This window comes from Pocillopora damicornis, chromosome 4 (genome assembly GCF_964200805.1).
Source record: "Pocillopora damicornis chromosome 4, jaPocDami1.2, whole genome shotgun sequence".
Taxonomy (NCBI): Eukaryota; Metazoa; Cnidaria; class Anthozoa; order Scleractinia; family Pocilloporidae; genus Pocillopora; species Pocillopora damicornis.
Window position 1 is genome coordinate 7,416,191 of NC_142673.1, and position 14,505 is coordinate 7,430,695.

Consider the following 14,505-nt stretch of genomic DNA (forward strand, 5'->3'; position numbering starts at 1 on the left):
AGCTACTCAAATAAATTAGTGTTGCTGTTATCTTGAAGTAACCTAAAAGAAAATACAATTCAATTGCGTCAAAATGTACCAAGGAGCGCTGAAACCAACCAGTGATAATCTCCTAGAAACAGGGAAAAAATATTTATATTTTTGGTTTATGGAGAGTATATAAAAGGTTATGGCGAGAGCATAAGCACCTGTCTTTGAGTGAAGATTCAAAGAAATCTGTTTTCTGGAAGGATCTGAAGAAGAACAAAACATAAAATGGTCAACTTTGTACTACAGGTATGATCTGAGGCCACCTTTTCTTATTTTTTAACCCAGTATTATAATATAACCCAGTAGAAAATACAATTCAATTGCGTCAAAATGTACCAAGGAGCGCTGAAACCAACCGGTGATAATCTCCTAGAAACAGGGAAAAAATATTTATATTTTTGGTTTATGGAGAGTATATAAAAGGTTATGGCGAGAGCATAAGCACCTGTCTTTGAGTGAAGATTCAAAGAAATCTGTTTTCTGGAAGGATCTGAAGAAGTACAAAACATAAAATGGTCAACTTTGTACTACAGGTATGATCTGAGGCCACCTTTTCTTATTTTTTAACCCAGTATTTTTTCCAAAAATGTGCGGCTACCCTGAAAAGAGAGAAGTTTGTATCCTCTATCACGGCCTGCATGGGAAATCGACGTCAAAAATGAGCAAAATCTTTAGCTGTCACGACCTTTACAATCGATAAACCAATTCAAATTATATTATCGTCGTCATGTCGTCAATAGTTGCATTCTCTTTGTTTGCTTGTCTCTTTCTTCCTTAAGCAAAGATCTAAGATAAAATAACAGGAATAGAGGTTTAAAAGGGATAAGTCCTTTTCGCATGAAATGATTATCGTTCTGACTCACAAAATAAATTTTTTACTTTTCATTTTCTTTTCTCTCCTTGGTTAATTTAGATCGTTCGTGCTTTTTCTGCTGTTCTGTTGCTGGCTCTTTCACTTGGTGCTTTTGATCACGCTGACGCCAGACCGTCGTTTTTCGCGGGTGGAAGTGGAAAGGTCAATTGTTCAACTATAGAGGTACAAATCCTTGCTCAAGCACCCGTAACTGTGACTGAGCCGAAGTCGTATACTGAGAGCGTCAGATCTCTTGTTGTATGCAACAGAATTATAACTTACCATACTTGTAGGCGAGCTAAAAGCTGTGGAAACCTAGCGGAGGTGAAGGCAATGTACGACTTTTCCGATTGTTTTCCAAAAAGAGTTATGGAGAACCCCGTATGCGGATTCCCCATAAGCTGTTGCTAAAAAGAAGTAGATCAAGTTGAAAAACAAATGTCCAGATGATACATTACAGATGTGACTTTAAATGCATGGATCTTAAACGTCTTGTTTACAAATATACACAACTTTAAACGTTGCCTTCTTGGCTTGGAAGGCACGTTTCCCGTAAGTTGCTTTAGAAGAACTACAATAACTAGATTAAAAATACGTCAAAATAGCCCAGTAAAAAATTTTTTTATTGTATCGATTGTATCGATGATCGTTATATGCAGACTTAAGATTCGATGATTTATCATAGCTTTGGCGTATGATCAATTGAGTCTTTTCCTTGCGTATTTCTAATAAAAAAATGAAAAAAGATAACTATACGTGCACTGTTATGAAATGATCCAGAGTTTATTCCATTATCTTGGCATCTCTACGTTACTTTTCGATGATTTATCACAGCTTTGGCGTATGATCATTTACGTCTTTTCCTCCCCTATTTCTAATAAAAACATGAAAAAAGAAAACTATACGTGCACCCCTGTTATGAAATGAGTCAGAGTTTATTTCATTATCTTGGCATCTCTAAGTAACTTTTCAAAGATAAATTGCATGTGGTCAAAGAACTTTATGAAGAAGGCGGTCTCCCCAGTAAAGAGTTTAAGGAACATAAGCCAACATTACGAACTTTGGCACGAAACTAGATTTCAAATGATACTTTAAGGTTTGAAATTATATTTTAAGTTTTTAAATTATATTTTAAGTTCAGTGACTACATAATCAGAGAGACAGAGGAACCAAGAGACAGATAGTGCACTAAGTTAATAGGTCAGTACTTGAGCCATAATGCCGGGTGTGGACGTGTCATTTTAATATGCCCCAATTCAAAGTAAGCTAAGTTAGGAGCTTCAACACATAAAGCATAAGGACATAGAAAAAATGCAAGTCGTACTTAAGCAGCGGTAGATAGATATTTGTATGAAACGAAATCATGCCGAAGAAAAATCAATAGTGAAAAAATGGTAGAGGAGATGGTCGCCTTGGAAAAAAAATAAGAAGCAGAGCAATTGACATGAGTGGAACCCTGAGATATAAATTCCACAAATATTAGCATCGATTATACTCGGAGACGTAAAGATGAAGAGCCACTGGACCTTAAAGTAAAAATAATGTACTACGGCAAACAGTTGAACAATTTATACTTTATTATTCTTCGGTTTCCTCTTTCTAAAACGTTGTCTTTGAAATTTTTCCTTTTAACTTAAGGTTTTTGGCACAGGCCCACCTCATTAAAGGTCTATAACACTTCCTAAACTGCATATATCCTTCTCCGTCATGAATGAGAGTGACATTAATTCAAACCAATTTATATTTTTCGAACAATTTATTAACATCAAAAAGGGTTTATTGATTGTCCATCCACTTCTGATAGTTAAGTGATTTTAGTGGAATAGTATTCCTATTGTATTCCTTTCGAAACGGAACAGATGTAAATGTTGTTTACATGCAGATTATTGTTCTCTCACTGTCCGTTGCAGACAATCGATTTAGTTGAAGGTTTATCCACAAAAATATATTATTCTTTTATTATATGGTAAGGTAGTCTTAAGGTATATCCGCGAGAGTTCTGGTTGGTCAGGTTTTTGCTATACGGACCGTTTCCACGGAAACGGTCATAAACCGTGCGTTTTCTTTCTTGACAGTCGGCAAATTGAATGGAAACAAGCTTAGTCTGAGTGCCATATAATAAACTACTAAATAAGCTCGCTTTCTCGAGCTGCACTAAGAAATATTGGCCCTCTGTCTGTACTGTCTTGACCTCGAGCCGATATTCACAGTACGGTCCACGCGCACGGTTTTAAGACGTTAATAATTACTAATTGATTTTCAAAAGTACCTACACTGTTTATGGTTGGGTTTTCTAATATTTTCCTCTTGCATGTTCTAGAGAATATAACCTATTTAACTCTCCACAATTTTCACTATCCGAAATGTATTGGAAGTATGAAATAAATCAATCTTTGACCTCATCAAATGCTTGATTAGCCATCAAGCAAAATTTATTTCTGTGCATTTGATTGTTGCATATCAACAAATTTGCATGAGGCATTTGTTTCATGATCTGTATAATTACAAGAAGATATATTTTTAGATGACCGACTTCCTGTCATGAAACGAAACAGTTGAAAAAAATTAATTAAGAGAACAGATGAAATAAAGGCGTCACATAACCTCATTTAGAGGTGGGGAGAGGAGGTTGAGTCGTTGGAAGTATCTGAGCATCCTGACCTTCCAAAATGTTTTCCTACTTAAAACTTGACAATTGTCTTGTAAAGGTATAGATTTACCTGTTGAATGATACATAGGAGAGAATCTTCAGTAAATGCATAAGTCACCAACAATAAATTATAACTTTGAACACTCGTTTTTCTACTGACGGGCTTAAAACAAAAAATATATATGCGGGTCAATTGAGGGAGTTTTTACTAGATTTCCTGTCATTTCGAAATCAGTGCGAATTTCAAAATAACACCTTTCTTAAATAAAAATTGTGTATATGTAATTCTAAATTCAGTTTTCACAAAAGATCGTGCACAGAGTTATAACAACTTGCATCCATTCCGTTCGCACGTTCAAGCAACCGACGCTGACAAGTTATTTCTTTTCCTTTGTCGTTAATGAAGCTAATACGAATAACTGTTCTAATACCTTAGGCACAATTATCATGCTCTTGGTGGCAATTCAAATGTTTTCAGATCCCTATCTGTTGTATTCCGCTGATTTCCGTGCACTACAATTGTATTAATTTTTCCGGTCCTCAACTCGAAAATAGTCATCTATTGTAATTCTACAGTTTCTCAACTAGATTCTTCAGACTACGACATTAAATAAGTGCTTCAAAGCCACATAAATGCGCTAACAAATATAATGATCTGGATCTTATTTGAGGTCTTCAGTGAACGCTTACTTAAGCTTTTCGTGTGTGTGTTTACGCTCGAGTACTCATAGTTATGCGCACTATCGGTTTCATCCCAAAATATACCTAATCAGTGATGTTCAAACTGCCTGGACTGGCCACGACGAACAGATCAACGCCTAAAAGAAATGAGAAATTGTTCGGCTAATAAAATGACTGTCGTTTGCACAAAATTAGTTTTTTCAAGGCTGATACCAATAAGACATGCAGAGGAAAATTTCGAAGTTCATTTGAAGTAAACTACGATGACATAAAGAAAAGGGTTTTTAAAAGTTTGTCCTCAAAGAACACTTTGCCCACTCTTGCATTAGTTCCGTTACGAAAATGTTTATCAAGACATACTTCTTCCTTTAAAACTGATTTTTCTACCTTCTGAAACAAACCCAAAGGATGCTGATATAAAAAGAACTTTCATCAGTCGCGAGGCGATGAAACATAACGGTTTCAATCTTCTCCGGGCCGAAAAAATTTAGATATTTTTAGTTTATGGAAGATATATAAGAGCTAATGATGAAAAGGTTATTCATCAGTGGCTAAAGAAAGATTCAAAGATACCTGTGTTCAAGAAAAAGCAAAAGAGACGCAGAAAAAAAATAAAATGGTCAACAACTCAAAACAGGTGCAATTATCATCTTTTTATCTTTTTTCTTTTTAACTCAAGGCTATTTTTCAAGTTTATTGAGCTACTTAGCTGAGAATATGTGATCAAATTGAGATGGACAATAATTATCTAACATTTGCGTTGATCTTTGGAAATATATGGCTGATGCAAGGACATCTGTCGAGCATTAATAGTTCAAATAGTCCTAACAATGCAAATAACATTTGTAATATCCATCAAATGTAAGTGTGGACAAAGTTATTTTAGTATTTACTCCATATCTTCAAGGATCGTCCTAAGACTATTTTCTTCTTGCTCTCTTTTTTTCTCCAAGCATTACGGGGTGAAATTTACCAAGCGATTTATAGACTTAGTTTCGTTAGAGATGAAAACTGCAACTGACTTCAAAGAAAATAATATTCAAATTGAGACAAGAACCTTTTCCTTTATATTTGACCTCACTTCACTGTCCCTTACATGGTTTGTTTCAGATCAGCCATGCTTTTACACTCTCAATGGTATTGGCTCTGTCTCTCAGTACCATTAAGCTCATTGACGCCGAACCGCCGTCTTTCTCGCATGCAAATGGAAAAGTCACTTGTAAAGCAATAGAGAGGCAAATCCTTGCTCAAACACCAGTAGATGTATCTGAATCGAGCTTGAATACTGAGAATATCAGATCGCTTGTTGTATGCGATATTCTTATAACAATACCTACTTGTAAGAAACGCAAAAGATGTGGAGGGCTATCGGTGAGAAAGGCAGATTACAGTTTTAACCATCATTGTTTTCCAAACAACGGTAATAAAAACCTGAATTGCGGAGTTAACGCCACTTGTTGCTAAAAATATCATATCAAAAGGATAAACAAATGCTCTGGTAATATATTACAGAAATGATGAAAAAATGAAATGTTAAAATGAGGAAATAGCTAACTATAATACGTGGAAAGGTATTTTGTGACCTACATGTACGAATCAAAAGTATATAATTTGATATTCTCAGGCAAATGTTCTTCAATAAAATGTAATGGGTAAGTCTAAAACTTCGCAAAAACTGCTTTTTCCCCGCCACTAAAGATCGAATGTAGCAAATAAAGATTATTTGATTCAATAACGTTTTATATTAAATCACATGCAGGTAAAAAATAGATATTTGACAAAAACTGTAACAACCCAAGCATTTTTCCTATCGTAAACATAGTTATATAAACGGTTTGGAACATCCATGGACAAGAAAGTCAACGGGTAGTACCCTTTACATTATTCGGGAGTGTCAATGTCAATCAATTAAGATATTAAAAAATTTTAAAATTGCCTTCATGACTGAATGATAATTTAATAGTTAAGTAGTCACTAAATAAGCTCGCAATGCTGTTGCTACTAACAAATTGAAACATAGTTTCAAAAATCTGGCGCCTAAAAGACGCAACAAACTTTTGGCGAATCATGAAGCATTACGTCTAGTTGCGTACCTTTCTAACAGACTAAGTGCCCACAACAAGCTAAGATTCGAAGATTTATCATGGTATCGGCGTATGACCAATTAAGTCTCCTCCCTCCACCCCTCTTAATGTCCAGTAACTGAAAAAAGTAGAAAAATATAACAATGCGTATACTGTTGAAGTTAAATGATCCTGTGTTTATTCTGTAATTTTAGCATCTCCAAGTTAGGCCAGTTTCTAATCCAGAATTCCTGTATTTAACCCAATTGTTCAACTCAGCAATAAATTTACTTTTCCAAATTTTAACATGCACATAACTGATCACTTTTCAAAGGTAAATTGCATCCAGTCAAATAATTAACTACATGTCGAGCGCAACTTCGCCAGTTAAGAGTTTAAGGTATATGAACTAATTTTAAGTTCAGTAGTCGTGTCATCATGAATCAAAGTTTTTCATTTAACTTTAGGTTAAGTTGTAGGTCGAACTCACTTTCGACTCTTAAGAACTCCTCCTAAAATAAAAATATCCTTTCTCCATTATGAATGAGAGTGACACCAATTCAAACCTTACTATATTTTGCGTAATACGTTTGGTTAACATCAAAAATGATTTATTGATTGTCCATCCACTTCTGATGGTTAAACTCTTTTAATGGAATAGTATCCCTAAACAAAAACACTTTCGAAACGGAACAGTTGAAAAAGTTGTATACAGGTCATTGTTCTCTCACTGTCGGTTGCAGACGATGAATCTGGAGAAAAGTTTTTATATATGTACAACAAAATGTTATTCTATAATCACTAATTGATTTTGACAAGTACCTACACTTTTTGTATTTGAGTTTCCAACATTTTGATTGTGCAGTTTTAAGATCGTTTTGAGTCTATGCCCTTTCTAACTCTCCAAAAATAGATAACTTATTCGATTTGTGAATATATTAATTGTTGAACCTCACCAAATGCCTGATAAGCCATTGAAAAAAATTCTTAAGGTAAAAGCAAACACATTCAATTTTGGATTATGAATTCACTTTGAATTCTCTAACGGTGACGTTGAGCAGAAAATTTAAACTAGCCTCCTATGTTTCTGAGCATTTGATTTTTGCGTATCAACACTTTTGCTCGAGGCAAGTGTTCCATTTCCGCGACATTACAGGAAGTTACATCCTTAGATAAATGACTTCCCGCTATAAGATGAAACAGGTGGAAGAAAATGAGAGAACAGGTGAAATGGGGGACGTCACATAACCTTATTCAAGGAACGGTTAGGTTGTTGGAAATTCCTAACCATCCTTACCTCCTAAACTTTTTTACCCTCCTTGAAGGCGTCATTTTTTGTGAAACGTTATATATTCACTCTTGAATGGTACGTCAACTGAGATCTTGGAGAGAGAATCGCTTCCAAATATCAACAACAATTTGAACATTCATATTTTGACTGACGGGCTTAAAATAAAAAAAAAAAGAAATATACAAGGACCAATTATATCAGCGACCAACGTTCATGAGTCTTCTCCTTTCCTTCACTGTTATTGAAGCTCATACGAATAATTTTCTGATACTTAAGACACTATTGATAATGGTCTTGAAGCAATTGGAATGTTTTTAGCTTTCTTGTATTTGACGTAGTCCCCGGGTTTTCCTTCTCTTCTTTTAATTGGATCATCTGCACGGTCGTCAATACAAAATATCTAATTTCTTGTAGTTTTCCAGTTGGTTAACTAGATGCCTGAGGTCATTACCAGAGACAAGTATTCTAATATCTTAGTATGCCAGACAGTAATAAATAAGATGATAAGAATCTTTTTAAAGTTCTTTTAAAGAAGTTTCAGACGAGCTATTACAGGTCCTCTCGCCCGGGTACTCGAAAGTATAAGTATTTGTAGTTTAATCGTAAAATCCTAATCAACGATGCTTACTTTGACTTGGCTACTCAAGCGGTCCACCGACCAAATTAGGCAATTTTTTTTATTTATTTTTATTTTTTTTACAATCTATTGATCTTTGTCGCAAAATTAGTTGTTTCAGTGGCTGAAGCAACTGAGAAATGCAGGGGAATCTTTTGCATGTTTTAGAAAGTTTAACTGGTACAATATTTCAGAAAAGGGTTTTTTTAAGATCGTTCTCAAAAACTATTTTTTCCTGCATACCAATCCCACATATGTTCCGTTTCGTGTAAATGTCTTTCAACATGCCAGAGGCATTAAGCTACGAGAACTGAATGACGAAAATGAGTTAACTTGACCACCATCTGAAACAAACCCAAAGGATGCTGATTTCTCAAGAAAGTAAATCCGGAGCCATGAAACATGACGGTTTCATCTTTTAAAGACCGGAAAAATTTAGATATTTTTAGTCCGTGGTGGGTATATAAGAGCCTATGATGAGGAGGTTATACATCAATACTGAGCATAGGAAACGTTCAAAGATACCTGTTTACGAGAAGACGTAAAAGAATCACAGAATACAAAATGTTCATCAATCCAAAACAGGTGTGGTTATCACCGTTTTTTTCTTTAGTCGATATTTTATTTATGTAATGAAACTTTGATGACATGAATCATCTTCTGTCACCTTCTCATGCATCTCAATGAAATTATTGCCCGAAGCAATGTAATATACAAACAATGAATATAGTCTTTACTTTACGTTAACTAATTTCAAATTACATTAAAAGCCTCTGAGACAATTTTATTTTCGCTTGTTTTCCATAACGTCTAAGATCGTCTAAAGTTATCTTACTTGCTTTTTAGACTTTTAAGTATAACAATCTGAAATTTAGAGTGACTCAGAGACTTAGTTACATTTAGGATAGAACTTACAACTGATCTCCTTGCAAGTAACAATTTAAACTTTGTAGCGAGTGAACTAATGCAGTTGTATTTGACCTTACTTAATATTGTACTTTCCTTTGTATTTTTCTTTCTCCAGATTGTCCACGCTTTTACCGTTGCCATGTTGTTGGCTCTGTCACTTAGTTCCATTACGCTTGCAGATGCCAAACCACCGTCCTTCTCGCCTGGAAATGGAGTGGTCAGTTGTAGAGATATATGGACCCAAATCCGTAATCAAACGTCTGTACCTTTATCTCATACAAACTCCAATACTGAGAGCATCAAATCTCTTGTTGTGTGTAACAAAATTGTAACATACCATACTTGCAAGGAACACACAAGCTGTGGAAAGCCCGTGCGTGTAATGTACGAGTTCGATTGTTTTCCAAACAACAGAAGGAAGGTCCTTATTTGCGGGTTTCCTGGTGCCTGCTGCTAAAATAGGATATCAAAAGAATGAGCAAATATCATGATGATATATGACAGAAATAATAAAATTGAAACTTTCTTTTAAAATACACATTTTTTTTGTAATAAATTATGGATATTACTGACTGTAATAGGTGGATATGGAATCAGTGACGTATATTAATAATAAGCGTTTTTACTTTTGCTTATAAACTGCCAGAAAGATGGCTTTGAAAATTGTTATTTCTCCACTTTAAAATCGGATGTAGCAAATAAAGATTACTTCACTATCAAAATTTTGCATCAACCGTTTTTTCTTAATTAACAACCAATTACCATGATGAGGAACATGTATCGACACTTTGTCCGCCAAAACGATTGTTTTCTCCTTTTCAATGATAGGTCTCTCGTGAACGGGCCACAATAGTTCGAACCTCACCCCGTATTCGAGCACTAGAGTGTCAATGTTGAATGATAAATGATCAATTAATTTTCCCGTTGAGACAAAGAGAAAATGGTCAAATAACATTTAGGTGATTTATAAAGGAAGCAATGAGAAACTTCCGATGGGATCACCTCAGACAAATAGGAATATTTCTTCCACTAGAATCTCTCTGCAAAGTCCAATATTGCCCATCTAGTGTTTTGAGTGGTTTGTGCTTAAAAGGCGGAAAAAATATTTGGTTAATCATCACGCATTACCAAGCGCACCGAAAATTGTCAGCGATTTGAGCGCTCTTGCATACCATGGCATGATAGGCAATACAATTCAAAGTTTGATCGAAAATGGTTCTGATCTTTTTAAAATTAATTTAGACTTCTACGTATTTATAAAAAAATTCCTCACATCAGCGGCCTAAATAAAAGGATTCTAACATCACCAATAACATATCTAAAATCAACTTGAGCAGAGTGTATTCTAGTTTCCGTGTTGTACTGGATGAATATCAAAACCACTATTAATTAGAGTCTTAATAGTCATCGGTTTCATAAAAATTCTAGCTCAGACTTTTTTGCGTTGTAGTGCGATGCAGTAATAAATGCTCAGAGATTTTAGCGATGCGCGTGAGAGTTGCCTGAAATCACCGAGGCGTTAAAAAAAGTCTATTTGATGAGGTTCGTAACTGTCTTGAATAACGGACTTTTATTCCCTTTTTTTCTATTTTGAGACTTGCTAAGACAGGCCACCGCAAAATCTTAAAAGCTTGAAAGTTGCTTTTAATTACACCAGTTCTAAAATCCAGATGCATTTTTTCTATTCACACAAGGGCAAAACGATTCATTCCACACTTTTGTTTCCCTCCTTGTACCATTCTCTGGTCAGCTCCAGGTAAGACAGTCTATAAGCTAGAATAGCGCACAGCTTAGATCATGCACAAAACTGTCGAGAATGTAGAGCGAACGCTTTTGACCATTTTTTTTTCCTCTCGTGACTTTCAAAGGATATGGGACGCTATTCTTCCAACCTGATGTAAATATTCTTCCTTTTCTTTTAGACATAATTGAATTATTGCCTCCAGCTAAAGAAATGTTAAGCCTTTGGTTCCAGTGAACAAATTATTTTACCATTTCAGAGCTGGCTTAAGAACCTTTGCATTTAAAACGGGCAAAATGTCGCAAACTTGACAACAAAGAAGATAGGTAATGCTTTAAAACTCTCGCTAGATACAGAATAGTAGTCGTTTAAATCAGAGCCATATAAAAAACAATGTCGACGATTAGGAGGCTACAATGATCAATTCTTCACTTATCGTATCCATTTCGAAAATACTCTTTAAGAAATCTGATTTCTCTAAAATCAGGAGAAGACGAAATTGATTAGCCTTCCTGTTCTTTAAGAGCAACCCATAGATAATAATTACGACAAAATGCTGTAAAGAGCTTAATACAATAAGTTGAGCTAGTAAAGAAAATACTGATCTCTTTCTTTGATTTTAATTGGTACCTGCTGAGTCTTGACTTAAGTCATAAATCTCGTATATACAGTGGCCTTTATCAGTAATAAGACTCAGAAAAAGACAGCAAAATCTCTCTCTAAGAGATACAGTCTTTCAGAAACTAGCAAACAAATGTGACTCGCAAGTCAACATGGGACACTCATTTGAGCTTTATTTCAAATTGATAAGGACTGCTTTTTATTTGCTTATTTGACGTATCGGTTTCAAAGATGAACATCATGTTATTGTGTCTATAGACTGGTCGAGAGAGAAATCAAAAGAGGACCTTAACTGGGTACAGAACTTGACACCATCTCTGAACTAAATACACCATATATTCACATGAAACAAAAAGCCAGATGTTTTTGTAATCATTGTGTTTTCTATTGGTTTTTTTAGATTGTTGTTACCATGTTGTTGGCTCTCTCACTTGGTGCTGTTAGCCTCGTGGAAGCCAAACCACCATCTTTCTCGCCAGGAAATGGAAAGGTTACTTGTGCAACAATCAAGGCACAAATCTTGGCTCAAGCACCCATAGGTGTGACTGATCCGAAGTCGTACACTAAGAACATCAGATCTCTCGCTGTGTGTAACAGACTTATAACATACCATACTTGAAGGAAAAGCATAAGCTGTCGACAAATCTTGCCTGTGTATGCAATGCACGACTTTACCCATTGTTTTCCAAACAATGGGATAAAAACACTAAACTGCGGGTTTCCCATCAGCTGTTGCTAAATAGAAATTAAAGAAATGAACAATGAAATTGAAACTTATTTATATTTATATGTGCGAATTTTAAAAATGTTGTTTAATATTCTTATGTAAATGTTTTGCAATAAAGTGTAAAGAGAAACTCAGCTTGTCGCTCGAAAAGTTATAGAAAGATTGCTTGGAAAACTGTGATTCCTCTATTAAAAAATCGAATCTAGGAAATAAAGATCATGCAGTTGATTATCGAACGTTTTGCGTTTTGATGAAAACTGTAACACCACTTTTCCAGTGATGGCCACAGTAATATTCATGAAAATGATTTTGCTTGTCAGGAAAAAGGTTTTCACGGCCATTAGAGCCCCATATTCGATTCGAGCGTCATCTAGATGTAAGATTATAATTTAATGATGGGCCATACTGTGAATATCGGCCCGAGGTCATGATAGTTCGGACAGAGGGCCAATATTCTTTAGTGCAACTCGAGCAAGCGAGGTTATTTAGTAGTTTATTACATGGAACTCAGGCAAAGCTTGTTTCTATTTAATTTGCTGGCCTCAAGGAAAAAAACACACGGTTAAAGACCGTTTCTGTTTGTTGATCCGGAAAAGTAACGTTACAGGAAATTGCCCATGAAAGTAGATCATTAGTAAGACTGAGAAACTAACCTTCATGGCATGCCTCTGTTGAATTTTATATTTCAAAGAACATAAAACTTTCGCTAACTTGACAAAAAAGCGTTTAGACTCCCGTGGAGCCAGGTCGTTAGAATTTTTATTATGTAGCGTGACCTAAAAGAGACGTCGAAAGATTTTTAATGAGCCAAAAATGGTCCAAAAAAGGTCCAAAAAATAGTCCAATAGTGCAAGGTTTTAATGGTCCAGTCCATGTTTTACCCTATGCCCTTCTTAATAGGGCATAGTTATATTTATAGTGCGTGAATGTTTTCATCTTTTCTGCTTTTGTTCTTCAGCAGACGCTACGATAGAAGGAGAGAAAATCTTGAGAAAGCTCAGAGCGAACTGGTTCTCTTGCACATAAAACTTGACATTTTAAAGTATCGAGATCTCTCGTCGATTTTCATAGAAACACTGATTAGAATTTTCTTAAACTCGCGCTAAACACGCGATGGTCGACGTTCTAGCATTGCAATTAGCATCATTCTTTACTAGAGCAAGTCAGTCAGATCTCAGAGATGTTTTACGACTTTTTCTGCCGTCTCAATTCGAGGTACCTAACTGAAGAGCAAAAAGGTGAAATGACGCGTTAAAGAAGGAAGTTCACCTTCCACCTAGTTACATATTCAGTTCACGTTTTGGTGGACTCTACCTGAAATGTACGTCTCACCGCAGGAATGTTGATCATATATCGGACGTTATAGCTGGGCACACGGGACTGGAGGCTCAATCGACAAAAGCAGTGCAGTAAATGCTTTCTACTTCGCGTGGGTTATTCCTTGGACATTGACTGTTTACGATGAATCACATTCTATGTCATCTCATAGCATCAAGAAAGTTTCAAATTGCAACGAACTCTTAGTTACGTATTCATTTCACATTTTGGTAGACTCCAAAGTACGTCTAACCACAGGGATATTGATTATATATTGAAAGGTAACAAAGAGGACCAATAAGAAAAAAGAGTATAGTGAGTGTACTTCACTTGGGTTGTTTCCTAGCGCATTGATGGTTTTCATCGTTTCACATGCAATTCATGTGATCTCACAACATCAAGAAACTTTTGTATTAGCCTCTTAGTTTAACTTAATCGATGACACTGTTCCTTTTTTATTGGGCGCTTGAGTTAAATTGTGCGTGGAACTTATTGTCTTCGAATTCTTGTACAGTACAACTCTGATGTCAGGTATCCACCTCGGAGAAGCCCCAAATTATTCCCGTTTCAAGGTTTTCAGTGGCTTGTGCTTTCTCAAACAGAGCAGATACCTAATGATTGTGTTCACTTCTAAAGATTGCGTTCTAAAGAACACAATCTTTGAAAGATTGTAAAAGATTGTGTTCATTTCCATTTTGGAATATGTGCATTGAGTTTCCATAAGAAACATTTTTGACGAGAAATAATCTACTAACTCACTAGGAAAGAAAAGATATCGCGTGCGTGTCTTGCTAAATCATCGTTTCGGTAGTTTTAATTCGAAACTGTCAGCTGTCTCTATAGTTACGAACTTGCTGAGCCAGTTAATTCTTTTTTCGGCCAAATATAGTTAAAAAATATCGTGTAAATCATAGAGGGAAGACAAAGAACTTTGTGCACCAATATCAGCTAAAATTTGGACTACAAATTCAGTCGACGACCACAGCTTTCACTGATTGGATCGCCG

At 35.5% G+C, this 14,505-nt stretch overlaps 1 protein-coding gene across 1 annotated transcript; it reads left to right on the plus strand.

Annotated features, from left to right (window-relative positions):
- Window positions 1-475: 475 nt before the first annotated feature.
- Window positions 476-1,484, plus strand: LOC149046658 (uncharacterized). Its single transcript, XM_089205431.1, has 2 exons — window positions 476-563; window positions 944-1,484. The coding sequence occupies exons 1-2, from the start codon at window positions 543-545 to the stop codon at window positions 1,292-1,294; spliced, it is 372 nt and encodes a 123-aa protein (XP_089061557.1). The 5' UTR covers window positions 476-542; the 3' UTR covers window positions 1,295-1,484.
- Window positions 1,485-14,505: the final 13,021 nt, after the last annotated feature.

Bases quoted from the DNA above. Each gene is read 5' to 3' on its own strand.
- LOC149046658 (XM_089205431.1), top strand. From the start codon at position 543: ATGGTCAACTTTGTACTACAG. The intron at 564-943 runs GTATGATCTGAG...TGGTTAATTTAG, and splicing joins TGGTCAACTTTGTACTACAG to ATCGTTCGTGCTTTTTCTGC.